At 35.5% G+C, this 27526-nt stretch overlaps 1 protein-coding gene across 1 annotated transcript; it reads left to right on the top strand.

The window, feature by feature from the left end:
* Positions 1 to 10186: 10186 nt before the first annotated feature.
* On the top strand, positions 10187 to 15331 carry LOC132635690 (uncharacterized). The gene is made up of 6 exons (XM_060352189.1): positions 10187 to 10334; positions 10411 to 10465; positions 13046 to 13096; positions 14362 to 14453; positions 14538 to 14615; positions 14801 to 15331. The coding sequence occupies exons 1-6, from the start codon at positions 10279 to 10281 to the stop codon at positions 14949 to 14951; spliced, it is 483 nt and encodes a 160-aa protein (XP_060208172.1). The 5' UTR covers positions 10187 to 10278; the 3' UTR covers positions 14952 to 15331.
* The last annotated feature ends 12195 nt before the right edge of the window (positions 15332 to 27526 follow it).

Genomic DNA, 27526 nt, shown 5'->3' with positions numbered 1-27526 from the left:
TTCACAATCTCATAGTCAAGGAAAATTTAAGATACTACAGACCTTTTCGAGTTTGTCTTATGCTTGTTGTATTCTCATTTCAATTTTTATGTATAAGGAGTTTATGTGATTGGACTTTAGGTGTATTGGGTCATATGTACAATTTTAAATTCAAGGAATGAAATTTGCTTCCTCTGTGAAAATTTCATACTACAATAATGACTACTTTTGATTATAAAATTGATTTCAAGGAATGGGATGTGCTTCTTCTGTACAAACTACTTTTGATTATAAAATTGATTTCAAGGAATGAAATTTGCTTCTTCTGTGCAAATTTCGTACGACAATACTTTTGGATTTCTTTTTTTTGTTTACTTTCCTTTTGTTATTTATATCTACCAACATTATTATCATTATTTTGGGATTTTGGTATGACTGTTTATTATATTAGGTATATGAGATTGATAATTAAAATTTTAGGAAAATTAGAGGTTTCGAGTCCTAGTCCTAAGAAAGGAGAATTAATGATTTGAGAGTCCATTTATGGATGAAATTGACCAATTTTAAAAAAATATGATCCTTAGATAATGGGTGAATTTTTTTTTATTTTTTTTTTTATAAAATTCCAGTTTTGCCCTTCTGGGCTCGAGGTCACTTTTCGGGGTGCGTTTTTGGGTTTCGAATATAAGTATAGCAATATGGGTGTCCTTAGAGTCGTATTCTAATGTAAATCGCGTATTTGATAGATTTCGATCACTCAGAGGCTCTACGCAAAGGAAAGGCATTGGTTTGATCGTTCGTGGCACCCGCTCGGCATTGAGGTAGGTTACGGTCTACTTTAGTTAGACTCTGATTAGAGAATCGTATGTAGTTGTAGAAAGTGACGGGGATAGCATATAGGCCTTCGGGCATGAAGTGGAGGTGGATTCCAATTAGGTTGGCTCTGTCAGCTGTTATGTGGGCTTGTCGCCATATGTGTTAGTTTATGTGATTATCACCTGTTTGTATCTCTGTTATATACTAGCTCCCTCATTATATGAAAAGAAATGATAACATTAATATGACTTGTAATTGTTGATTGTATATTGGTGATATTGTTGAGATTGATAACATGTATGACATGCCTTCCATATTATTCTTGTGACGATGGTGAGCTAAGTGATTGAGAGACTCCGAGGTTGTTGCCGGAGATTGAGAGAAAATAGAAAGACTCCGAGGTCCTTGCCGGAGATTGAGAGTGATTGAAAGCCTCCGAGGTTTCTGCCGGAGAGCACGAGTGGTACATGGACTTCGCGGGTCCCCCATGGGTCATGGCTTTGAGGCACTGCCCTTAGCATGTGTGTACGAGAGTGAAGTGAGAGAGGTGATTATTGTATTGCATTGCATTCATCCACTCATATATTTGACTGATCATTTGGTGAATTATATCTGTCTTGGTTGATTTCATGATTCCTTTATACTTTACTTGTATATGATACGTGACCATACTTGTTTGCTCTATATGCTACTTGTTGGTTTCAACTTCTTCATGCGTTATCTAATCATTGTCGGCCTGTGATGCTTACCGGTACAAGTGTTGTACTGATACTACTCTTGCTGCACTTTTGTTGAGTGCAGAGTACGATCCAGGCTCCAGTTCTACACCCCGTGGCTGATACGCGAGGGTAGCATCTTTCAGTCATTCAGGGTGAGCTACTTAGTCATCCGTGGCCCCTGAAGGACCTTCTCTATTTATTTCTGTTTTGTATTCGACAGACAATATGTAGCCTTCGGGTATTTTCAGACTTCTATTCCGTACTATGTTAGCTCTCTTGTACCCTGTGACCAGATTTTGGGGTTGTCGTGACATTTCTAGTTATGATAAGTATTTAAGACTTGATAACTTATTTTTATTTAAATTTCCACTTAATTAACTTGTTATTAGTAATGTGGTTCGTCTACTCGGAGGGATGGTGTAGGTGCCATCACGACTCGCGAATTGGGTCGTGACACGTGTATAAGTTAATCAGATTTTATGCTTCTCACTCTCCCAAAGAGAGTGAAAAACACTCTCCTGTCATGTCAGCGCTTAGGGTGATATTTATTATGTTTTAAAAAAGTTTAAGGGGGTAATAGGACCCTTGAAAAGGAAAGGTGTGTCGCTGGAACTTTGGGTATAGTTTAGGGGAATATTGATGCCTTATCCCTTTTTATTTTAATTTTTAAGTTTTTGATTAAAGAACATTGGGGGATGTTTTAAAATTTTAAATTAAACCACTCAAATCACTATATTCGTCAATAAGAGTTTTGATAACAACAACTAAGGTAGTTTATTGAAATATATGGCCAACATTTTGTTAGCCTAAAATAATATAAATAAATATTTTAATTATATATATGTTATGAAACAATTGCTTTATCACTTACAAACAAGGTACGTTTATAAACTAAAAGTGCAGAAATAAGAAAAGTGATGCTAAGTTCCTGCATACTTGACTATCTAATTTACATACAGAGCAATTAAAAAGTTTCTCCTATACTGACCATTTCAACATTTAGTACTTTAAAATTAATTTTAAATACAAAAGTTGAGCGGTGAAGAATTAATGTGTTAACGAACCAAGCAATCGAATTGATTCCAAATGTGATTATCCGTTATTCTGTTGTTGATTTCTTGAGTTTAGGTTTATATTAGCATCCTAAGATATCAAATCCATGGGCCAAGAGTTAGAGCGAATGTGCCCTAATCAAGGTTACCATATACAACTTTATGTCTAGCTAGTTGCATCCAAGACGAGTTCGATCTTGTAGTAACATATTTCCCCTTCTTCGAGCTCGTATTCTTCCATCATCTGAGTCATACTATTTACTGAACTTGTAAAAAAAACCTACCGTTCAATCTTTTAACTGAAATAAATTGCACAGAAACCTTTCTAATCTTAAAAACCGAAAAAACTATGATTGAACTTTCTTGACCATCACATCACATAGTAGCTCTTTTAACCAGGAGGACCACGTAACACGTATTTTAGAAACTAAGCCCTCCCTTTTTCTCTATTTTCTAAATATTGTTTGGAGCACATTACAATTACAAGAAAAGTTGGACTATTTTTTGAACTCTTCAAAGTAAAAGAAAAAAATAATCCTGCCCTATGTAGGGATGGCAATGGGGCGGGCCGGGGCTGGTTGAAACATTTTTTTTTGCTTTTCACTAAGGAGGAAAAGATCTTATTAAAAAAGCGGTTTCCTGATTTGGTGCCTGCTACCTCTGTAAGTTTCTGCCTTCTGTGTCAACTTATATATTGGTTTTAGTGAAATGCTAGAGATGGCAGTGGGGCGAGACGGATTGGGACGGTTCCAATACGGGTTCAGCTTTAATCCGCGAAGATTTCAACTCATTCCGCCCCGCCCCGCATATCAAAAGTTTATGATTTCAAGCCGCCCTGCATATATGAAGATTTAGTGCGGGGCGGGGAGGGTTGCGGGTTCCTACAATTATAACTGTTCCTTTTTTTTTAGTGGAAGAAACACCACTGCAGCTTCCATCTTCAACGGGATTCCATTATTACCACATTAAATTTATTAAAATTTAAAGCATGCAAGAAGTTTTCAAAATAAAATATAGAGTTCACATAATAAGATCAAATGAGAAAAGAGTCTCTGTTGACCAATATTCAAAAGAGAAATTACATAAGGTATCAACTGCTACAAAGAATGAAACAGATAGTAGTAAGACTTCGCAAAACTAATGAATAATTTGGTTACCATTTTCGATTTTCACCAACTTAATTATAGGAACTCATATATTATTTTATCTAGATTAGTATGTGAAATACAATTATGTACATATAATACTAACTGAAATAAAATAAAATAAAAATATAAGCCTTAACTACACAAACCATCCATTTAGTTCTTATCAAAAACATAATAATACAAAGAATCTCTCTGTCTGGCTCTGTATGACATGGGGGAAGAGAAAATGAAAGATGTATTTATTAAGCTACGTTCTTAGTTTACTTTTAATGCAAACATAATTTAGTATTGAATTTTGATTTAGCTTTTCTTGATTTTTAAAAAGAAAATTAGTGTGGGTGGGGCGGAGCGGGGCGGGTTGAATTTTTGTGGGTTAAGGCTAAACCCGTCCCGCCCCATTGCCACCCCTCTAATAAATGAACTTATACAATTTTCTTATTGCTAGAAGTATATGGTAATGCTTTACCAAAAAAAATTATGAATGTGATTAATATTTTCTAAATATAGAATCAAAACAAACATCATCAATTAAAAAAAAAATATTGCTAAGCCATGACTTATTGCTAACAATTCTATATTTAGTAAGTTTCTAATTCAAACTTTCTCATTTTACCAGTAATGACATATTCTCTTCTTGGCATGTCATATCATGTTTAAGAAATACAAGATTTAAAGGGTATATTTGACATGTTATACTCATTTTAGTTTAGTAATAATGTTCAATTTTTTACATTTTTAAACTTCACGTTGAATCAAACTATGACACATGTAATGAAACAAATAAAGTATATTTAAAGCCTCTATTAGGGTTTGGGTTTATGCGAGCAATTCCATTGAGATGCCATTGGCATGAAGCAGCCTGTCACGACTTAGATGTCACAACTTTCAAATGTTTTTTTCCCTATTCTTTATTTTGAAGTCATTACGATCCAGTATGATTTATGAGTAATTCAACATAATAGCCAGATAAATATACTTCCTCCATTCCCTTTTATTTGTCCACTATTGACTTGACACTCCCTTAAGAAATTATTTATTAACGTTTGTGATACTAAATAACCTATATTAAATATGATTTGTAAATATACGCTTGACTATTCGTGCTTTATGTAGTTATTTAATGAAAAGGGTAGTATTGGAAGGATATAATAAATCTATCTTGATTCACTAATTTGGGCAAGTAAAAAACATCTATTTTTAGTATAAGAAACTAGTAAGGAGAATGGAGGGAGTATTAGAAGTCACATCGATCTGTCGTGACTTGTAGTGGTTGAGTCATAGTGCTAGCTACGGGTTCGACATAACCCATTAATTTTGACTCTCACTATGTATTTATGTTTTAAAAAAACTCATTTAATATGTAATCTATTCAGAACCCATTAGGTAAAAATAATTATGGTTCAGAATCCATAAACAAAACTTGCAAACCACAATTTACTAAATTTAGATACTCTTACCGTCATCTCTACTGCTCAACTTAAGGGTATTTCAATTTTAAAAAAATCATTAAAAATATTTTGCATAAATATCAAAATTGAGGACAATATTTAAATAACAACATAAAAGTATCATTTTTGTGCTAATCGCCCAAAACTAAGGGGACGTAAAGTTGTTGGGGAAAAGAACACCAATGCCCACTACAAACAAAATAATTATCCCGCCCTGACTCCTTACTTTCATACCCTCAAAATTATTTACCCGGATGCACACATAACTATGATACCAACACGTTATCTCCTATATACCATGATGGTATCACAAATGACTTATTTCATTTCTTCAAAACACTCATCAGCCTTCTATGATACGCATATGGTATCTATAATATACTACAGGGTATCATAGAGGGCCACGTTCATTCATTCAAAAATCACACTTCCTGAAAAGAAAAAAGAAAAAACTCTATGATATCATCATGTTATATTCATATACGAGACACTTCTCGGTCCTCCATGATACCATCATGGTATATACCATATACTGCGATAGTATCACAGAGGACTACTTCAGTCGGAGTCCTCCATGATATCATCCTGATATATAAATATACTGAGATAGTATCATGGAGGAATGATTGAAGAAATTGCACGGTTTGACCTTCAAATTGGCTGGTCTTTGATTTTGCCCTTCAAAATTAAACTTATGCCTAGCGGGGCATAAGTTCTTTAAAGGCGTGGGACATAACTTGCGGAATATTATGATGTAAAAATATAAACTTATGCCCAGCAGAATAGTTATTTGCCTTGAGGGGCAAAGATTAAAGACCACCACAAAATAGGGATAAAGGCGCAAATGACCCGAAAGGGTTTGGAGGAGAGGGTACTTGGGTAACTAGTTTCGGCAGATTAGGTAGTCCAGAAATTAGATTATGAAGGGATATTTTCGCATAACAGGTTTGCCTATAGTGGGCATTTTTGTTGTTTTCCCAAATTATAAACCATCTGATAATGGACCAAAACGTAAATTTTGCACTGATTGTCCCTGTTTCGGGGGTGGTCTCTAACTCAAATATGATGCTCTTTAATTTTTGGCCCTACTTCTCATTTAATGAAAATTTGTGAGTCAAAGTACCCTTATCTATGACCGAATTTCGCACGGCATAAGTTTAGAGAACTTTTGCCTTGTCCAGCATAAGTACTGCAGGAATTAAGTTATCTGGCATAAGTTGTGTGGTATCTAATTCGCCTGGCATAAGTTTAGAGAACTTTTACCTTGTATGGCATAAATTCTGTAGAAACTAAGTTATGCCTCGTAAGGTATAACTTGTGAGTTCCAAACTGAACTTATGTCTTTAGCGGAATAAGTTTTGTAGGAATTAAGCAGCATAACTTGCTATGCCTTGTAAGACATAACTTGTATTATATTATGATATGAAAATATAAATGTATGGTGACCGGATTTTATTTTGTTTTTGCGATGTCAGGGATATTTTTGACCACTTTTTTTATTACTTAAAGTGCCGAATGACAAAAATTAAAGACCACAAATTTGAGTGGAAAAATTCATTTTTTTGCGCGGAATGGCCGCTCAAGTCAAAAAAAATTTAAAAATTCGCAAGGCAGAGTTTTGGATTCAAACTCCACCTTAAGGTACAGTTTGAACCTTATAAGACAGAGTTTGGCAAAAGTCTGCCTTAAGGCCTAACTTTTGCCTGAATAGGCCTAATTTTGCTACAAACCCCTGCCTTGAGATTTTTTTTTTATTGAGCCGGGATTCGAACCCAGAACCTCGAGGTATTAGGCGAATGACAAAAATCAAAGACCAACAATTTGAGGTGAAAGCATTAAAGACCAGTGCTTTTGAAGGACAATTGTGCAAATGACCCGCAAAAATTAAACACCACCCCAAGAGCGAATGACAAAAATCAAAGACCAACAATTTGAGGGGAAAGCATTAAAGACCAGTGCTTTTGAAGGACAATCGTGCAAATGACCCGCAAAAATTAAACACCACCCCAAGATAGGGCATTCATGCAAATGACCCGACCAAAACATGTCCAAATCTAAATGGGAAATTTGCACGATTGCTAATTTTTGTCCCTCAAATTGGTGGTCTTTAATTTTTGTCCTTCGCTAGAACCCCTTGGTTTGGGATTCGAACCCCCGCTAAGTCAAAAAATTTAAAAAAAAATTGCAAGGTAGAGTTTGGATTTGTAAGGCAGAGATTTTCCTGCGAAAATGCCTGAAGGCAAGGTTTGCATTAAGGCAAAAAAAAATTTATTTTTTATTTTTTATTTTTTATTTTTACTCAGTTGGAACTTTGCAAAACTCTGCCTTAAGGCCTAACTTTTCTACAAAACTTTGTCTTGCGAAATTATCTTTTTTTTTTTGTACTGAACCGAAATTCGAACCCCAAACCTAATGGTATTAGGCGAAAGGGACAAAAATTAAAGTCCACCAATTTTGAGGGTCAAAAATTAAAGACCAGTGCATTTGAAGGGATAAATCCGCACAAAAAGAATGGGGCAATTCGCAGAATTGCCCTTCTTTTGGGGTGGTCTTTAAATTTTGCCCCTTATATTTGAAATCTTTAAATTTTGCCCTTCAACTAAAACTCATGGGTTGCAGGTTCGAACCCCCACTCAGTCAAAAATTTAAAAACAAATCGCAAGGCAGAGTTTAAATTTCGCTATGCCTCCACCGACATACACTTGTTAAGGAAGTACCAAAGTTATGCCGGACCCGGCATACTTATGCCTTATGGGCAGACTTGGCATAAGTATGCCGGATCCGGCATAACTTTGGTAATTCCTTCACAAGTTTATGCCGGATCCAGCATACTTATGGGCAAACTTTTAGTTAAGCCTTAACTAAAAGTTTTTTCCTAGTTATGCCTTATGAGGCAGACTTTTAGTTAAGGCATAACTAAAAGTATGCCCCATAAGGCATAACTTTTCCTTAAGACAGAGACTTTGTTTTATAAGCCAAATTTGGTTTGTTCAAACTCCGCATATTGGCAACCAAATAGAACTTAACATCAGCAAAGCAGTAACGCTGGGAAAGAAACAGATCATACATTGGCAGAAACAAAGCATGCTCATAAAAGGCTGATATTGTTTTTATATTTTATCTACTGGTGCATCGTAGGATGTGTCAATTTACACAACTTGGTAAGTGCAAATACTAACAGACTGAGGTACATTTGCAACATTTTAAGACCTGAATATGCATTAAGATACATTTCGGTAGAACAGAACATTCACATTCTTTATTGGTTTGTTATGATTTACTGGTCTGGTCCCATTAAAAGTTTGTCCATAAATATGGATGACCCGGCATAAACTTGTTAAGGAATTATCAAAGTTATGCTGGACCCGCCATAAACTTGTTAAGGAATTACCAAAGTTATGCCGGACCCGACATAAACTTGTTAAGGAATTACCTAAGTTATGCCGGACCCGGCATACTTATGCCAAGTTTGCCCATTGATAACGTCCAAATTCACTCCTCAAAGAGAAAGTGTACACGGTCGTATGCAATATAATTTACTCAACTATGAGTCGGGGTCGATCCCACAGGGAACAATATGCTAGGCGATCAAGCAAGTAAGGAATTTTCACTTTCTACACTAAGCCAAACACTTGATAATATTTTGGTTTTTGAGAAAATTATAACTAATGCAAAAATGTAAACTAACGTAGAAAGCAAGTAAAATGATCAATGGCCACAAGCATGGATACAAGGGAAATTACTCTCAAGTAACGATCCAATGTATTTTATGATATTACAACTAAGAGCGGGTTTATGTTAATAGATAATGATTTCTAAATTCTCATTGAAAGTCTTCCAACCAAATCAATGAATTTCACTCTAAGCTTTTCCAAGCCTTAGAGTGTGATATTAGGCACAATCAATTTAACCTCAAGTAACTATCCTCTTCCGAGCTCAAGTTATTAGATGGGTTTAATGACCCAAATTCTTGTTAATCAATCTTTCCCAACCTAGATTTTCTCTTCCGAGCTCAATCAAAGTAAATGGGTGAGTCCTAGGGTTAGCTAATCCCTTTGGAAACATTCAAGAACTAGATTAATTAAAGAAACAATAACCCACTTCATTAGAAATAAAAATCATTCAATACATAAGCAAAACAAGAGTTTCATCCAACACTTTAATCATAGAATATTTCCATAAACAAGATTCAAGTGAAGAAAATAAATACTACACACTTAGATATACAATACAAAACAAGGAATTGAAGAAAGGATTAAGAAATATCTCATTAAAGTGCTTCCAATCTTCTCCTCCAATGGTGTAGATGAAACCCTAGCCTCCAAGCTTGTATGAAAAATGGCCAAAGATGATAATGATATGCCCCAAGTCTCTCTTTTGTAGCTGCCCTAATTCTTTCAAGTTCAAAAAATGACAAAATATGCCCCAGATTTCAGTTTTTGCAGTTCTGCCCGTTTTTTGCAGTTCTGTCCCGGTTTTGCAAAACTGTCCACTTTTGACAGTTTTGCAAAACTGTGCAGTTTTTGTCCAATTTGGCCTCTTTTTTACTTTATTTTCGCTTGGTTTCTTCCGATCACTTCTAACATAAACCTATAAAATGGAAATAAACGACATTAAATGCACTATTTTTTCAATCAATCATTGCAAAAGTCTAAGCTTAAAGAAGAAATAAGTTGGTAAAATACCAACTTATCACCCATAAGGCAGAGTATGCCGGGTCCGGCATAACTTTGGTAATTCCTTAACAAATGTATGCCGGGTCTGGCATACACGCGACCCAAATCTTGCCTTGTAATTTTTTTTTTTAATTTATGCTTGAGCGGGGGTTCGAACCCAGAATCTCATGATTTCTGCGTGAACACTCAGGGTTGCAACGCAAAGGGCAAAAATTAAAGACCAGCAATATAAAAGACATAATTTAAAGACCACAAATATGAGGGGCAAATTTTAAATACCACTCCAAAAGAAGGGCAATCCGCACAAAAAAATGAACAGAATGAATCTAAATTGGGCTTTCAGTAACGGATCCGGGTTTTGGATCCTCAGGTAAAACCTCTAAAATCAGGGTTTTACACACTCTCTCGCTATTCTTATCCATTTTCCTTTTGAGCCAAAAATGACAAAATTTAGGAAATTGAATCGTCCAACTGGACATCGTATGTCCATGCTCAGGTTCCTCCATTACTTTCCTCTATCTACTCTTTGTTGTGTTTCTTGAACTAGTTTATATAAATGGGTTTCTCTGTAGGACTATGGTGTCCCAATTAGTGAAGCACGAGAGAATTGAAACCACCGTTGCTAAGGTAATACCACATTTGATTTGTCTTCTTTACATTTGCCCATTTTCCAAATGTTCTGTTATGTGTCTTTGCTATTATTCGATTAATTGTTTAACTTCAAAGGAATATCTCACAATGCATATCAAAAGATCTCGTTTTTTGAGGTAAAGCAGTAGATTTCATTGATAATACACCATGTATGAAAGAACTTAATGGTAATACCATGTACATTCAAATCGTTTATCTACACAAGTGGGGTTTCCGTAACTTTTCCTTCCTGTCTCCATCTTTCTGGGCCGCCCACTTTGTGCGAGGGCGTTAGTTAGTACGAGTTGGATTTTGAAAATTCCATATATCCACAACCACAATTGTGAGGGATAATGCCGGTTGTTAGAAGGGGAAGAGTATTCTTTGATTACTAGCTATGGACTGGGTAGTCATGATCTTAGTGTTTTATCATTTGAAGTAGCGTAGTCCTATCTTCTGTTTGAAAAGTGACACTTTGTTAATCTTTTAGACCTTCTTAGTGTGTTAGCCATTGGCTCTCTGTTTAAATAAATGTGGATGGGGATTTTAGCTGATGGATCTTAGTAGTAATTATAAAATCAGAACTTCTGTGTCTGGGTTTCTCGGTCTCTTTTTTCTATGATTGAGAAATGTGTTTTGGGCCAACCCTTATGACCAGCCGTAGTCTTTGGAACTTGGGGATGATTGGCCCGCCCTATACTCTTCAACACGTTAAACCAGGCTTAGTTCACATGGCGCAGTGCTTGAACCTGTGGCCTAAGTCACAAGTCCCTTAACCTTTGCCACTTGAACTAAGCCCAGGGGGCATGGGTTGGGTTCTCTATCTTGTGTTCCCCTTTCCGTATATTGGAATGCCTTTGTGGGGTATCGCACTAGCCCTTGCTGTATCGCCTTTTGGGATCTCGTTGTGAACATTTTTAGTGTTTTCTGTACTTAATGTATTTGCTTCAGTTTCCCTAAATGGATGGTTGAGAAAATTGAGTGTCTGATGCATTCTTTTCTTTGTAAAGGGATTTATAACATATGGAAGAGACCATTTGTAAGTTGAGATTCGGTTCTGCAGTTAGGGATCTTGGTGTCTATTAGTGTTTTTGTTATTAGCAAAAAATAACTGTTCTGTTGTGATCAAAATCGAGGATGTCCTCTCTTCACTAGAGCATTTGGCATGCAAGATATGGGAATAGATTACTTCACTTCCATCCTTTGAATTGGTGATTATGAACGTGTTTGGTTTAGGGAGGGTCTCATAGGCGATATTCCTTTGTCTGATATTTGCCGATGTTATATGACCTTATGACAGCATCGCAGGCTCTTATCATTTTTCCAACTCAAATAGGACCTAGTTTCATGGAAATTCAATAATATGATGATAAATCTTAAGCTGTTGTTCTCGTCTTGGTATAGTTTTGTCATTATGATTCAAGTCTTTGTTCGCTATTTAAAGTTTACGATTCTAACGAGTATATTTGTTACTCCTAGCTTTTTTTGGGGAAGTGAAAGTTGCTAAAATGAAAGATTATGATTGTTGTTCATGGTAGACGTCATGCTTGTCAGTTGCAGCAATATAGACATCGAATGAGGATTTTAAGCTTAACTGGTCTATATGTGCATACATAGCAGGAGTCCCATCCATATTTGTCGTGGATTTCTCTTTTGTTAGGGATTATGGCTATTCAATGATGAGAGAAGTTTGTGTCATAGTTTGAGTGAGTTCCTTCTACTTTGGTGGTCTTATAAAACTATAGAAGGTAATGTTTGTGGAATGTTCTATGCTTGAAACTCTGGTGTATTTGGATTGATAGAGTGTTCTAGGACAAAAATATGGTCTCAACATTAGCAGGTTTAGGAGATACTGGAATCAACTATGGGAAAAAGAAGTCACTGACTACTTGGGGCTTTATGTTTTTCGTCTACATTTTGGGATTGTATATCCACTTCTGATAAAAAAATTATCTTCCTTTTAAAAAATAAAAAATTAATTCTCTTATCTGTGTTTCTCTGACATCTTCAGCATGACAATTTGATTGCTTTTTAGAACAACATTAAATGATCTCGAGAGGAATGATGTGACTCCTTGTTTTAGTTTTCTTTTGTTCTTTGTGTTCTTATGAGCATCTTATCCCAGTGTTATCAAAACTGAAAAGTGAAAAGAAAAATGTCTCGTGGGGCTTAAAGCTCAAAGCATATTTAACATGCGAGCTTTACTGAAGAAAGGTACAAACAATAACTATGGACACAAATCATAGTTATACATTCAAAAGAATTAAAAAAATCTATAGTTGAAGTGAATATTTATCGTTTATGCTACCATCTTTAAAAAGGAGCCCGTAGGCCATGAGACTCACGTATTACCTATAATAAGCAAACTGAGGGAATAAGATGAATCCTTCTGAAGTATAATGTTTCCTTGATATCTGAAGTATTTTTTGGTTTATTTATAACATTTAGACATTAGATTTTCTCTCAAAAATAACAAAAAAACATTTTTAAAGCATTTGGAATTTCCATTTGGCAAGCTGGTAGTTTCACTGTTTATTTGGGATGATTAATCCATCTGTTTTTCTTATATGAATGCAGGCAAAGGAAGTCAGAAGGTTGGCCGACAATATGGTTCAGCTTGGAAAGGAGGTACAAATATGGATGGAAGATTGAAATTTCTAAGTATTTTTTCTTATAAATTAAGTTTCTAAAGTAGTTTGGGGTGTAAGGGATATTAATATGTCGTTCTAGTCTCAAGAATGTTAATATCGTCTTAGTCTCATTCATCCTTGAAATGCATACCATGAGAAATATACTGCTAAAAAAAATGTCTATTAATCAGTAATCTCTGTGTAAATAGTTTTTTATTTGATAAATTCCTAATCTAAAATTGCATCACAACTATCCACTTTATATCAGCGGCATAACGATGTCATTTGTTCTATGAAATTATTAGCCAAGCTTCAAGGCTAGTTTTAGAGAGAACATTTGCCTTCTCTATATGATTTTGAGTCTGCAGTATCTTCTGTACAGAAGTCGATGACTGTTCTTTTCCATCAGAAACCGTGTAGTCTGAGGAAGCTAGAATAGAGCTGATTTACCGAGTAATTTAAGCATACTTATGGCAAAATGAAAGGTAAATTGGTTTGATTTGTTTTTGTTGATGATGAGGTAGCAAGGTAGCCATCTCTATCCCTCACTGCCAGGTGCCATGATTTGGTTTTGATTTTAGAGAGAGTCATCACAAGGCTGAAATTTAAAGAAATGGGTGAAACATTGTAGCCTCTTAGGTTTGTCTCAACTGATGAATTACTTTTACTTTAGTGAGGATTGTCTTAACATGGAAAAACTATATATAACTGAAAGGATCATCATTTAGACCACTTTCTTGATTGTAGTAGTGGTGTTGGCTGGTTTTGGTTAGAGCTTAAGCTGGTAACCTTGGCCTTGTTGGTTTCTTTTGCGACCCGAGTTAAAAAGTACTCCTGCCAATCTAACTTTTTCTCGTATTTCTTGTTTCAAATCTCGCATCAATGACAACCAAAAACAGAATAACTTTTGTGCATTTCTCATCTGGAAAACCAAAAAATGAGATTTGAGATGGAATCTAAAGTGCACCTCACGGGTTCGAATACTGCCGCTAAAAGAAGCTTAGTATTTAAGTGGAGAAGGGTAGAGGGACGAGCTCATTGTCCACTAAATTTCGAACCGTGCACCACTGGCTTTGGATTTTTCGGTTTTCAAAACATAATAATAAATAACTAATAAATACATACATAATAAATAAATTCTCTGATATATATCAGTAGTTATTTGCTCTGGTTTCTCTCCTTTGTTCTCTGAGTAATTGTCCTCTTTGAGGAGTTATGTTTTTTGACTTGTTTATATTTTGGCACCTTTTTGAACTATTGCAGGGAACTCTATCTGCTGCAAGACAGGCAGCTGCCTTTGTGCGCGGGGATGCTGTCATTCATAAACTCTTTACTGAATTGGCTTACAGATACAAGTGAACCTCAGACCATTTTGCTTTCTACTCTATTTTGTTATATAGATCCATGGTTGTAAATATCTTAAAATCCGTTTGTTACAGAGATAGAGCTGGTGGATACACGAGAATGCTCCGAACTAGGATTCGAGTAGGTGATGCTGCAGAAATGGCCTATATAGAGTAAGATTTTCCCTTAAATAGACACATAACTTTTGCTAGTAGATACTGAGAAATTGCCTCCAGATGTGCGGGAGTTATTTGGCATGAGTGATTTTGTTTTCTACCCCCCTAAAATAAGTTTTCAAGAGATTGTGAAGGGACGACTATAGTAAGCCAGACTCTGACCAGTTGGGGTATTTTGGCAGGTTTATTGATAGAGAAAATGAACTTAGACAATCCAAACCACCAAATCCTCAACCTCCACAGAGACCAGCCATGGATCCCTGGACAAGATCTCGGCTCAGCAGGCAGTTTGCACCACCTAAGGAGGAGAAAATCTCTGACTCTGATAGTTAATACGAGTTTTTCTAGGAAGTGCATTCAGGATGATTGTTTTGTCTTTTCAATTCATAATGATATATCTGGTTTTACATGTTTGGAGCCTACATGTAATAGTGTAATGATAATAATGTTTCATTCCACATCACTGGGCAGGGTGGGTGGTAAATTCAACTGGTTTTAATCTTCTGTATTTTCCAGCCTGCCTTGTACTCTAGTTGTAACCCCCCACCACACACACAGAGAGAAGGTTAACAAAACATGTCACAAATCTAAACTTGTGTACTAGCTCAGTTGTGATACAGACCAGTGGTCGTATTCTCTCTTTGAGGTCTGTACCAGGCTCCTGATATTCTTTCGACATGGTTAATAGAAGAGAGCAATTTTTGTGTGGGAAATTTGTGTACGAAGTACTCTCGATCTTAGCCAAAAGGCCGAGAAAGGTATGTGTATGAAGTACTCGTGGGATGATTGCTTTTATCTTTTGAGTGATAAACAAGAATAGGCTGTAGTATTTAGTTTGTTTTCCAACTATTTCCTAACATCTGCACATTATTATTAATCTCTAATACTCAAATTATTAGATAGCCCTCCGATTTAGTAAATAATGTTACTATTTTTAATATATATTTTCTCTGAAATTATTTTTTACTTACCAACTAAATTCAGAAGAACATTTTCTAGTAAAATACTTTCAACGAAAATTGCTGTCATACCATTTGCACTCTTAAGATGTTACTACTTATTAGCTCAACTTCTGTGTAGTAATAGCAGGTTTTCTCCTTCAATAGTTTCATTGAATTGTCTATGCAAGGCAGATGAATTCTTAAAATTGATATTAGTTTCATGTTTGCTTTATTAATTTGTTTCCTGAGTAAGGATAATCAAGATCTACTAATTTACTTTATCCTCCTTGTAATGCTAAATTAGGATGGTTAATAAATCCTAATTTAGTCTAGGTACAAACGGGGTCATTTTCCTGTTAAATCATGCTGTCTAATTTTAATTAGTTACTAATTATTGAAAGTTGTTTGCTGCATACAAACAAATAAGATGATTGATAAGCTCCCTTCTTTAATCGGATATATAAAGTACAAGTTCTACCAATGTATAATATTCACGCAATTCTCAATCTAAAATCAGTTCTTTTTTTCTAATTGAAAGGCTTTCAAGACTAGTATCAAGGTCCAACTGAGATCTTGTGAAGGATAACATCTAGTTGGATCTAGAAGACTACAGCAGGCACAATAAAGTAAAATAGTACATTTTCGTATATTATCCGAACTTTACCTAGGACTTGAGTGGTTTCTTCAAGTAGATAATATATTCCATTCAATCCGAAGAGGCAACGTATTCTTAGGAAGTCAAGTGGTAAGATAATGATTTATGAAAGGTACTTGGCAAATTTGAATGAAGTTCATGCACAAGCACTATTAAACTTATTACTTCTCAACCATCTGAATTAAAATATTCCAGCTCAATCTCTAGGGATGAGTTTCTTGAGCGATCACTAACTAGTTTATTTTTTCGACTTAAATAAATTATAGTGTTAGGACTAGGAACATCACAGTGAAAGAAAAAATTTCTTCGACTCTACGATCTCGGAAAACAAAAAGTTCAAGTACCAATTAAGGTTCTTAAAATGTAAATCGTACATCTGTTCCAAATTAATTGACTTTGTGAATGAAAGTTGTAAAACTTGATTGTTTAATTGTTCATTTGTTCTTACTGTATTTAAAATTCTCAAATTTTGATTAATTGAGCTTTACTCCATTCAAATAAACAACAAATGCATCAATAATTCACATCAAGACAAAGTACAAAGAGATGTATGAGCTAATCCTAGGCCTATGATTGTGCATCTTGCAATTTTTCAGACGCATCATAACTCCTAATCTTCTTTCCCCAACCAACGGTGCATCCTACAAATTTTCAGACGCATCATAACCCCTAATCTTCCAGTCACCGGGTGCATCTAGATTGAACAAAGATGGGGCCTCTAAAGGTAAGTGCCAACTATCTGTCCACCGAGATCTTCTGCCCTTTCCCTTTCCGATTGGTGAATCTTTTAAGCTTCATTGCATGGAAAACAACGTTATATCAGGCTTCTAATAAATATGGAGATAATTAAGAGCCTCGTGAAAAGATCTGATACAACTCTTTGTTTCCTCGTGATGGTACTTGAAGTTTTTTACAAATCTTCACACCAAATGATCTTTTATACATATTGTTATTAAATCTGTATTGCAAAGGATACTTTGAACCAGTAAGTTAGATTAATTCCTGAAACAGAAAATAGAATCTGTCCAGTTTCTGCAAAACTGTAGAAAACGAAATTAACAGAAACTGAAAAATAATATGAACAGTATATGGAAAACCAAATTGAGCCCACTGAATTCACAGTGTGTTCTTAAGGAAATTATTCCCTTCAATGTACTCGAGGTTTTGGAATCTTTCCTCCCAGGATAGAACGATTTACTCACCAAAATAGCGGTATAGCAAATTCAGGTGACTACGAACCACTCGAAGGCAGTATATCACACGAGAGTTTTTAAGAAGTGCAGAGAAAGAAGAAGATGAATATCAGAAAATTTCGTAAGGAAAAATTCTGAGGATCAACAGAAATATATAGCCTGTTTGGGAAAAGGTTTGCAACTTTTCAGAAAAGTTTTGCAACTTTTCAGAAAAGTTTGCAACCTTTCAGAAAAATTACGTTGAAAAAACAGAGGGAAATGTTTTAAATTAATCCGGGAAAGAAAGAAAACGGGTCGGGTCGCTGGTCAGGATCTTTAATTAATTAATTAAAATTAAAGGAAATTTGGTCCAAAAAGATTATCAATCAATCAGATCATTTGACCAAATCCAAATCCAAATCCAAATCTGAAGCTGAGCCGAGCGACGACGACGGCGCGAGAGGAGCCCCTCTTCTTGACCCTTTAGCAACACGAAGGAGTGCTTCTACTTTTAAGTAGGAGAACTTTTCCTTCTACCACCTATGAGGGACAAATGCTTATTTCATAAAGCAAGAGGAAACAACTCATTTTTCCCTCCACTTCTTTTCCCTCCATTTCCCATTCAACCTATCAATTAAACCCATCAATTCCCCACATGAATGGGGAATGGCTATAAGATAAAGGAATGCACGGACAAGTGTGTGATATACAAGCGAAGATTAATTACATATGGATAAGTAGGTTTCCTAGTGAACTTATATCGGATATACTCGATCTCGGTAGATGTGATATCTTTAAACCGTCGAACTTTGTTGTATAACTGGACAACATAAGTCACACAATTAACCCTCAACCATCTATGGTTCTCACGGTTGTGTTCGTTTCAGCCATGAACACCGCCTGGTTTCGTGAATGCATAGAGAATGGGCCTTTACCATCATTCCCCTTGAAGCGACTTAGACTTCACACTCACATAGGTGATTTCTAAACGTGTAGTCCTATAGACACACTATCCGGTCATGTTCTGCCAGACGTAGATAATCATTAAAAAAACTTTAATGCTTTATTAACTCATTAAAAAGCCTTAAGGTTTTATCCTCGTTTCTGAACATTGTCATTATCACGAGAATGGGTTGAGTTATTTGACAATATTGAACCGTCATTCATAACTTTGTTGGATCTCTTTGAACCTAGTTCTTGGGATCTCCAGTCTACTAGGTAGAGTTACCGCCATGATGACTTGTCCTAGGCCTTAACCCCATTCCCTTCGATGATCTTTCAACAACCTCTCTAGATAGGCTTTTTGTTAGCGGATCCGATACGTTATCTCTTGACTTTACGTAGTCAATAGTGATAACACCACTAGAGAGTAGTTGTCTAACGGTATTGTGTCGCCGTCGAATGTGACGCGATTTTCCGTTATACATAACGCTCCCTGCCCTACCTATTGCCGCTTGGCTATCACAATGTATACATAGGTGCCAAAGGTTTGGGCCAAAATGGAATATCTTCCAAGAAATTTCGGAGCCATTCAGCTTCTTCACCGGCCTTGTCTAAAGCTATAAATTCAGATTCCATTGTAAAGCAGGTGATGCATGTCTGTTTTGATAATTTCCAAGACACTGCTCCTCCACTAACGGTGAAAACATATCCACTCGTGGATTTAACTTCAGATGATCCGGTGATCCAGTTTGCATCACTATATCCCTCAATTACTGCGGGATATTTATTATAATGCCAAGCATAGTTTTGGATGTGTTTCAAATACCCCAAGACTCGTTTCATTGCCATCCAATGAGTTTGATTGAGATTACTCGTGAATCGACTCACCTTGCTAATAGCACGTGCTATATCTGGTCGTGTACAATTCATAATATACATCAAACTTCCCAAAACTCGTGCATAGTCCAATTGTGAGTCACTTTCACCTTCATTCTTTTGAAGTGCAAAACTTACATCAATTGGAGTGTTTGCAACATTAAAATCTAAATACTTGAACTTGTCAAGTACCTTTTCAATATAATGTGACTGTGATAATGCTAGACCTTGTGGAGTTTTATGAAACCTAATTCCTAAGATCAAATCAGTAACTCCTAAGTCTTTCATGTCAAATTTGCTAGCGAGCATACGCTTCGTAGCATTTACATCGGCAATATCTCTACCCATTATCAACATGTCATCAACATATAAACAAACAATGACTTCATGATTTGGAGTATTTTTAATAAAAACACATTTGTCACACTCATTAATCTTAAATCCATTTGCCAACATTGTTTGGTCAAATTTCGCATGCCATTGTTTGGGTGCTTGTTTAAGTCCATAAAGTGACTTAACAAGTTTGCACACTTTCCTTTCTTTACCAGGAACCACAAAACCCTCAGGTTGTTCCATGTAAATTTCTTCCGCCAATTCTCCATTTAAGAAAGCTGTCTTGACATCCATTTGATGGATTTCAAGACCATATACGGCTGCCAGTGCCACTAACACCCGAATAGATGTTATCCTTGTTACCGGCGAATATGTGTCAAAGTAATCAATGCCTTTTTTTTGTCTATAATCTTTGACCACAAGTCTTGCCTTATATTTGTCAATAATGCCATCAACTTTCATTTTCCTTTTAAAAATCCATTTTGATCCTAAAGGTTTATTTCCAGGAGGAAGATCAACCAATTCCCATGTATGGTTGTTCAAAATTGATTCAATCTCACTATTGGCTGCCTCTTTCCAAAATGCTGAATCAGAAGAAGACATTGCTGCTTTAAATGTTTGAGGCTCATTTTCAAGCAAGAATGTCACAAAATCTGGTCCATAGGAAGTAGATATCCTTTGACGTTTGCTACGCCTTGGATCCTCTTCACTTGGTTTACTTTCCTTTGGTTCTTCTCGCGGCCGTTTAGATCTTTCACTTGACGACTCACATTCAGTTTTATACGGATAAATGTTTTCAAAGAATTCAGCATTATCTGATTCAATTACCGTACTAACACGAATTTCGGGATTGTCCGATTTGTGAACCAAAAACCGACAAGCTTTGTTGTTTGTAGCATAGCCAATAAAAACACAATCCACAGTTTTTGGTCCGATTTTTACCCTTTTGGGCAAAGGATCTTGGACCTTTGCTAAACACCCCTACACTTTGAAATATTTCAAGTTGGGTTTTCTTCCTTTCCATAGTTCATATGGAATAGATTGTGTTTTGCTGTGGGGCACCCTGTTGAGTATTCGATTAGCTGTAAGGATAGCTTCACCCCCACAAGTTCTGCGATAAACCGGAACTTATTAATAAAGCATTCATCATTTCCTTTAATGTTCGGTTTTTCCTTTCCGCAATTCCATTTGATTGTGGTGTGTAGGGGGCAGTAGTTTGATGAATAATTCCATATTCTAAACATATCTCTGCAAAAGGAGATTCGTATTCTCCACCCCTATCACTTCTAATCATTTTTATCTTTTTATTCAATTGATTTTCCACTTCGTTCTTGTATTGCTTAAATGCATCAATTGCTTCATCCTTACTATTAAGCAAATACACATAACAATATCGAGTGCAATCGTCAATAAAAGTTATAAAATACTTTTTCCCACCGCGTGATGGTATTGACTTTATATCACATATATCCGTGTGGATTAAGTCTAAAGGATTTGAACTCCTATCAATAGACTTATATGGATGTTTAACAAACTTAGATTCAACACAGATTTCACATTATGATTTATTACACTCGAATTTAGGCAATACTTCTAAATTAATCAATTTTTGCAAGGTTTTGTAGTTGACATGTCCTAAACGAACATGCCATAAATCATTTGACTCCAATAAGTAAGACGAAGCTGAATTCTTATTAATACTGTCAACAACCATTACATTGAGTTTGAAAAGGCCCTCGATGAGGTAGCCCTTTCCTATGAACATATCATTCTTACTTATTATAATTTTCTCACTAACCAGCACGCACTTAAACCCGTTTTTGACAAGTAGTCCGGATGAAACTAAATTCTTCCTAATTGTTGGAACGTGCAGAACGTTGTTGAGAGTCAGCACCTTGCCGGAAGTCATCATCAGAAGTATCTTCCCATATCCTTCAACCTTCGCTGTTGCAGTATTTCCCACAAACAGTTCCTCTTCTGGTCCAGCGGGAGCATAGGTTGCAAATTCTTCTTTTACAACGCAAACATGTCGAGTGGCACCAGAATCAAGCCACCACTCATTTGGGTTTCCAACCAAATTGCACTCCGATAGCATTGCACACAGATCATCCATGTCATCATTCTTCTCCACCCTATTGGCTTGTCCCTTTCCCTTGTCCTTTTTCGAGAGACGACAATCTGGGGCTTTGTGGCCATCTTTCTCACAATTATAGCAATTGCCCTTGATTTTTTTCTTGTTCTGCTCCTTACTTTTGCCAAAAGGTTTCTTCCTTTTCTTATTCTTTAGAGCAGCTTCTTCAACGATGTTCGCTCCCATAATCGTTGAATTTCCACGCGACTTCTTTTCAGCAACTTTATTATCATCCTCAATCTTCAAGCGAATCACAAGATCTTCCAGCGACATTTCCTTATGCTTGTGTTTCAAATAGTTCTTGAAGTCTCTCCATGAAGGAGGCAACTTCTCAATCACAGTTCGTTGATCACCATACCTTCAGCAATAAGGTCATGGATAAGGACTTGGAGTTCTTGAACTTGGGTTCCAACAGTTTTACTGTCTGTCATCTTGTAGTCAAGAAACTTGGCAACCACGAATTTTTTCAAGCATGCATCTTCAGTTTTATACTTCTTTTCGAGTGCAAGCCATAATTCTTTTGAAGTTTTGGCAGAACTGTAGACATTATACAGATCATCATCTAGTGCACTAAGGATGTATCCTTTGCATAAAAAATCTGCATGCTTCCAAGCCTCAGTAATCATAAAGCGCTGGTTTTCAGGCATTCCTTCCTCAGTAGCAGGAGGATTTTCATTTGTGAACTTCTGCATGCCTAGAGTAGTCAGCCAGAAGAACATTCTTTGCTGCCATCCTTTGAAGTTGATACCAGAAAACTTCCATGGTTTCTCTGCCGGTGCCATCGCGTGTGCAGCAGTTGGACGGCTTGACGATACAACATTTGTCGGCCCAACAGTCACGCCAATAGTAGTACCAACAGTAGTACCAGCAATCGCACCAACAGTTGCAGTTCCATTAGGAGCATTAACATCACTTTCTGTTTCCATTCTTCACTATCAATAATTGGCAATCTGTTTAATAAATGGCAAATGAAACAGAACATTTAACAGGGAAGATATATATATATATATATATATATATATATATATATATATATATATATATATATATATATATATATATATGTATGTATATATTTTTTTCCTTTTTCCAGAATCTGTTTCACGATGAAGTTTTTATGTTCTTCAAATCGCGTCACTGTTATGAACTTTAATAATCCAACGAAGTTTTTATGTTCTTCAAGTTGGACTAGAAAAATTCCAACAGAGTAGAAAACCAAAAGGTTTTAGTCTCCAAAACAGAATACAAATTAAAATATATAAGCAATAATTTCCTTAAGATTGTTATTAAATCTGTATTGCAAAAAATACTTTGAACCAATAAGTTAGACTAATTCCTGAAACAGAAAACAGAATCTGTCCAGTTTCTGCAAAACTGTAGAAAACGAAATTAACAGAAACTGAAAAATAATATGAACAGTATATGGAAAACCAAATCGAACCCACTGAATTCACAGTGTGTCCTTAAGGAAATTATTCCACTCAATGTACCCGAGGTTTTGGAATCTTTCCTCCTAGGATAGAACGATTTACTCACCAAAATAGCGGTACAGCAAATTCAGGTGACTACGAACCACTCGAATGTAGTATATCACACGAGAGTTTTTAAGAAGTGCAGAGAAAGAAGAAGATAAATATCAGAAAATTTCGTAAGGAAAAATTCTCAGGATCAACAGAAATATATAGCCTGTTTGGGAAAAGGTTTGCACCTTTTCAGAAAATTTTGCAACCTTTTAGAAAAATGTCGTTGAAAAAACGGAGGGAAATGTTTTAAATTAATCCGGGAAAGAAAGAAAACGGGTCGGGTCGCGGGTCAGGATCTTTAATTAATTAATTAAAATTAAAGGAAATTTGGTCCAAAAATATTATCAATCAATCAGACCAAATCCAAATCCGAAGCCGAGCCGAGCGACGACGACGGCGACGGCGCGAGGGGAGACCCTCTTCTTGATCCTTTAGCAACACGAAGGAGTGCTTCTACTTTTAAGTAGGAGAACTTTTCTTTCCATCACCTATGAGGGACAAATGCTTATTTCATAAAGCAAGAGGGAACAACTCATTTTTCCCTCCACTTCTTTTCCCTCCATTTCCCATTCAACCTATCAATTAAACCCAACACATATAAATATAAAAGTTCTTACAAAAATCTAAACAATTTATCATATCCTGATTTTCATATCTTCAAACTATGTGTTATGATCCAATTATATTTGAACTTGTAATCATTATATTTTATATTAGCGCATTTATTTCTCGATTTTCCAGCTAGCTTAGTTTGTTAGAGTCACAATCAGGTCGTCAAGAAAAAAAAATGGATTTTCCAGCTAGCTTAGTTTGTTAGAGTCACAATCAGGTCGTCAAGAAAAAAAAATGGTCCCAAATTATTAACAGAAATACACGGGAGAAACAAGCCAAAATTCAGAATTAGCGAGTCTTATGCCGGCCGGCGGCGGACTGTTAGCATGCGACACAAATTCAGAACGACCAATTTGTAATTCAAATGCAGCCAAATGAGGGCGATGAAAGCGACTCGGAAATGCCTCCACTTGAAGACATTCCACAAGAACGTGAAGACATTCAACCAAAACCTGAAGACATTCAAAGAGAAATTAACGAAATCCAACTGCACGATGTTAACATTGCATATAATCTTGAGCCTTTCTTTAAACTAGTTCCAGAAAGAAAATGGAATGTGGAACCTCTGGGATCTCTTATCACGTTGATGCTATTCACCGCTGGAGCAGCTTACGTTGCTCCAATGAACTTCTACAATATCTTTCTAGCGAAATCCATGAAGCCACCGACATATGTTAATATTACCTTACATGATTTTTTTTACCTTTCCAGGAGCCGTAGGAGACGGCTTCCCGTTCTTCTCCTTGGTCACTGCTGTTCTTTTAGCTAGCCTGATGGTTGCATTCATCTCATCAGTAGTCATGCTTAGGAAATGGACATGGGGAATTGCCATGTCCATTATTTCCTTTGTTCTTACTATGTCACTGCTTGCAAGCTATTTCGCGATGATACAAAGGATTATCCCCCATGCAGTCACTATTGGCGGAGGGTCTGCAAAAGTCCAGGGAGTGTATGTTGTTTTGCTTTATAGCATGTACCTTATTCTACTAGTTAGTTCAGTCTCGGTTCTTGGTCAAAAGCTACTGCCTACAGTTTTTGTTGGTCAAAAGCTACTGTCTAGAGTTTTTGGCAAATAGTCTGAATTTTAAAGTAGCATATTAGACTGAAAATTTGTAAACTTTAGTACGTTGATGGGTGTATGGCGTAGAACTGGTTGGAAAATACTCGTACTTCTGGTAAATCTGATTAAACCTGTTAACTCGTTAGTTTGTTAGAGTCAAGTTGGTTAAGGTAGTTAAGCACGTAAGAAGCGCATGACTTTTGAAAGTGAATAGTAACTAAGTTCCTCTTCGGATTTCCTTAGCCTTTATTAGCTGGATTAATTCTCAGTTGTACGCATTGAATTGGTGATTTTCAGTCAATAATATCTTCTTCCTTTCTGTCTAAACTCATATCTCTACGTACTGCTCTATTAAATGTTCAAGAACAATTCTTTTTATTTTGTTCTTTAGATCTCTCGGTTCTTTCTTTAATTCTGAAGATCGTATCATTATGTTTGTCCATTTTTTAACTCCATCAAAATGATCATTTTCGACAAACATTCACATATCATAAAGAAAATCATTCAACACCTCGAAGTATGGTGCCACCTTCAAAGGGTTCCACGGGATGTATGAACGGCATATTTACCGTGCAACATATCATTGAACTCCCCACAATTTGAATTTTATCGCTAAACTGAAATGATTGGTGGAAGAGCTGGATATCATTTTTTATCCCATGAAGAATATGATACTTTTTTTTTTATGATAAATGATGCCCTAACTATATTTACAGACAAAAAAAAATTATTGTTTTTTTCTTCTTCATATTTGTTGTTTTAATGTAGTATTCTTAAAAGACATAAAGATAATATTATTATTTGTAATACTAAGCATTAGTCAAGTTAATAAAATACTAGCCATGTATTTTCAATAAATTACCTTAGATGTTGTTGTAAATTTTTTATTTATTAGTATAATGATTTTGGTAGTTTAGTTTAAAGTTCTAAAATATCTTTGTGAAAAAGTAAATAGGTTTTTTTTTATATATATATAAATTTTATACTTTTTTTCAATTTTTAATATTATCTAAGAGAAAATAAATTTATAAAATTCACCATTAGAATTTTGGGGCCTCAAATTATGGGACCTAATGAAAAGACTTTACTAGCCTCCTTCTTAAGCCACCACCCTGCATAAATTTTTATCCATATTTTATATTGGGCATTCTTGGATGATCATTTTTAACTTTGAATATTCTTGGCACTTCACCCAAAAGAAAAACACTTGGAAACACCGCAAAAAGTCAAATAGATTAAGTTCGATGCACTAATGATATAAACGTATTTAGACAATTAGTTCTTTATATAGTGATTAAGAAAATCATTATGATATTACTGTATTTTATAGCTTAGTATATTTGTTTTTTTATATTAGCAATCAGGGGCGGAGTCACATACGGCTAAGGGGTTCATCCGAACTCCCTTCGGCAGAAAATTATACTGTTTATATATGGTTAAAATTATTTTTTATGTATAAATAGTAGATATTGAACCCCCTTGAACATCTTCATGTGTTTACTTCTTCATATTTTGAACCCCCTTATTGTTAAATCCTAACTCTGCCACTGTTAACAATGTATACAAAATATATCCAAATAAATCATGACACTTGGACATAAATTTTACAAGTTACAGGTAATGAGATTAAAATTATCTATATGCAAATATCTGTGAGAATCATACTTTGAGGGAATTGAATCAAAATATTTGGAGTCCAATAATTGAGATCAATCTTAATCATTCTCAAAAGATAAGTCTAAATTAAACTTACGTTGAAGATTAGTACATATCCTCTTTTAAAAAAAAGAAATTTTTCAAAAAAAAAATAAAAAATGAATGTTAATACTTAGACCTCATGCACCCATGGCTATCATTTCTGATTATGTTGATGTGACTATTTAAAGGGATTGATGGAGACAAATTTGATACGTTTGTCTTTGATACGTTTCTGCTACATACTTTCTAGATGAGTTGTCTCCCAAATAATGGATGATGCAGAGCAAGAGCTCATCCTCATCCTAAGCTGTACATCCACTTCATCTTCTCCACCGTCCATCTCCATATTTAGAAAGTTTTAGTACTGAACAGAAGGACTGCATACGTTGACCAAAATAAGTGAATAATGATCCAATCGTATATGATTAAATGAAAATAAAAATAATCACATCTGTTAGAAGTGAGAGAATGTCTTGAGATAGCTTGATTATGTCTTAATCGATTTTCAAATATTGATTGGCGAGTTTGAAACTAATAGTGATGAATATGATAAAAAGGATAAGATAAATTTATTATCAAGCGAAAGAAATTATCTTAAAAGATCTACATAAATATTTGAAAGCTATACTAATTTTTGTAAACAATGGCACATCGGAAGAAAAATGTTTATGAGTGTTAGAATTTAGATGAAGAGAATATAAAGGAAGGGCATGAAGCGTGATATTATCACTATCTCAAAAGAGTGATTGTCTGTCTATGAGGTTAGCAGACAACGCTCTTTTTGGGATACAACAAGCCTATTATTAATTGAATTGAAAATGTATGATATGGAGTAATTACTTCTCTATTTATAGAGAAGATAAGCAGTTGAATTAAACACTTGTTCCGAAAAGTCGTGTCCTTGTTCCAAAGGTTGTGTCAAACCAACGGTACCTATTTGAATATTTCACCAACGGTACCTATTT

Source organism: Lycium barbarum, chromosome 4 (assembly GCF_019175385.1).
Source record: "Lycium barbarum isolate Lr01 chromosome 4, ASM1917538v2, whole genome shotgun sequence".
Classification (NCBI taxonomy): domain Eukaryota; kingdom Viridiplantae; phylum Streptophyta; class Magnoliopsida; order Solanales; family Solanaceae; genus Lycium; species Lycium barbarum.
Note: the sequence above shows the minus strand (reverse complement) of the source record. Positions and strands in the feature narration are given on the sequence as shown.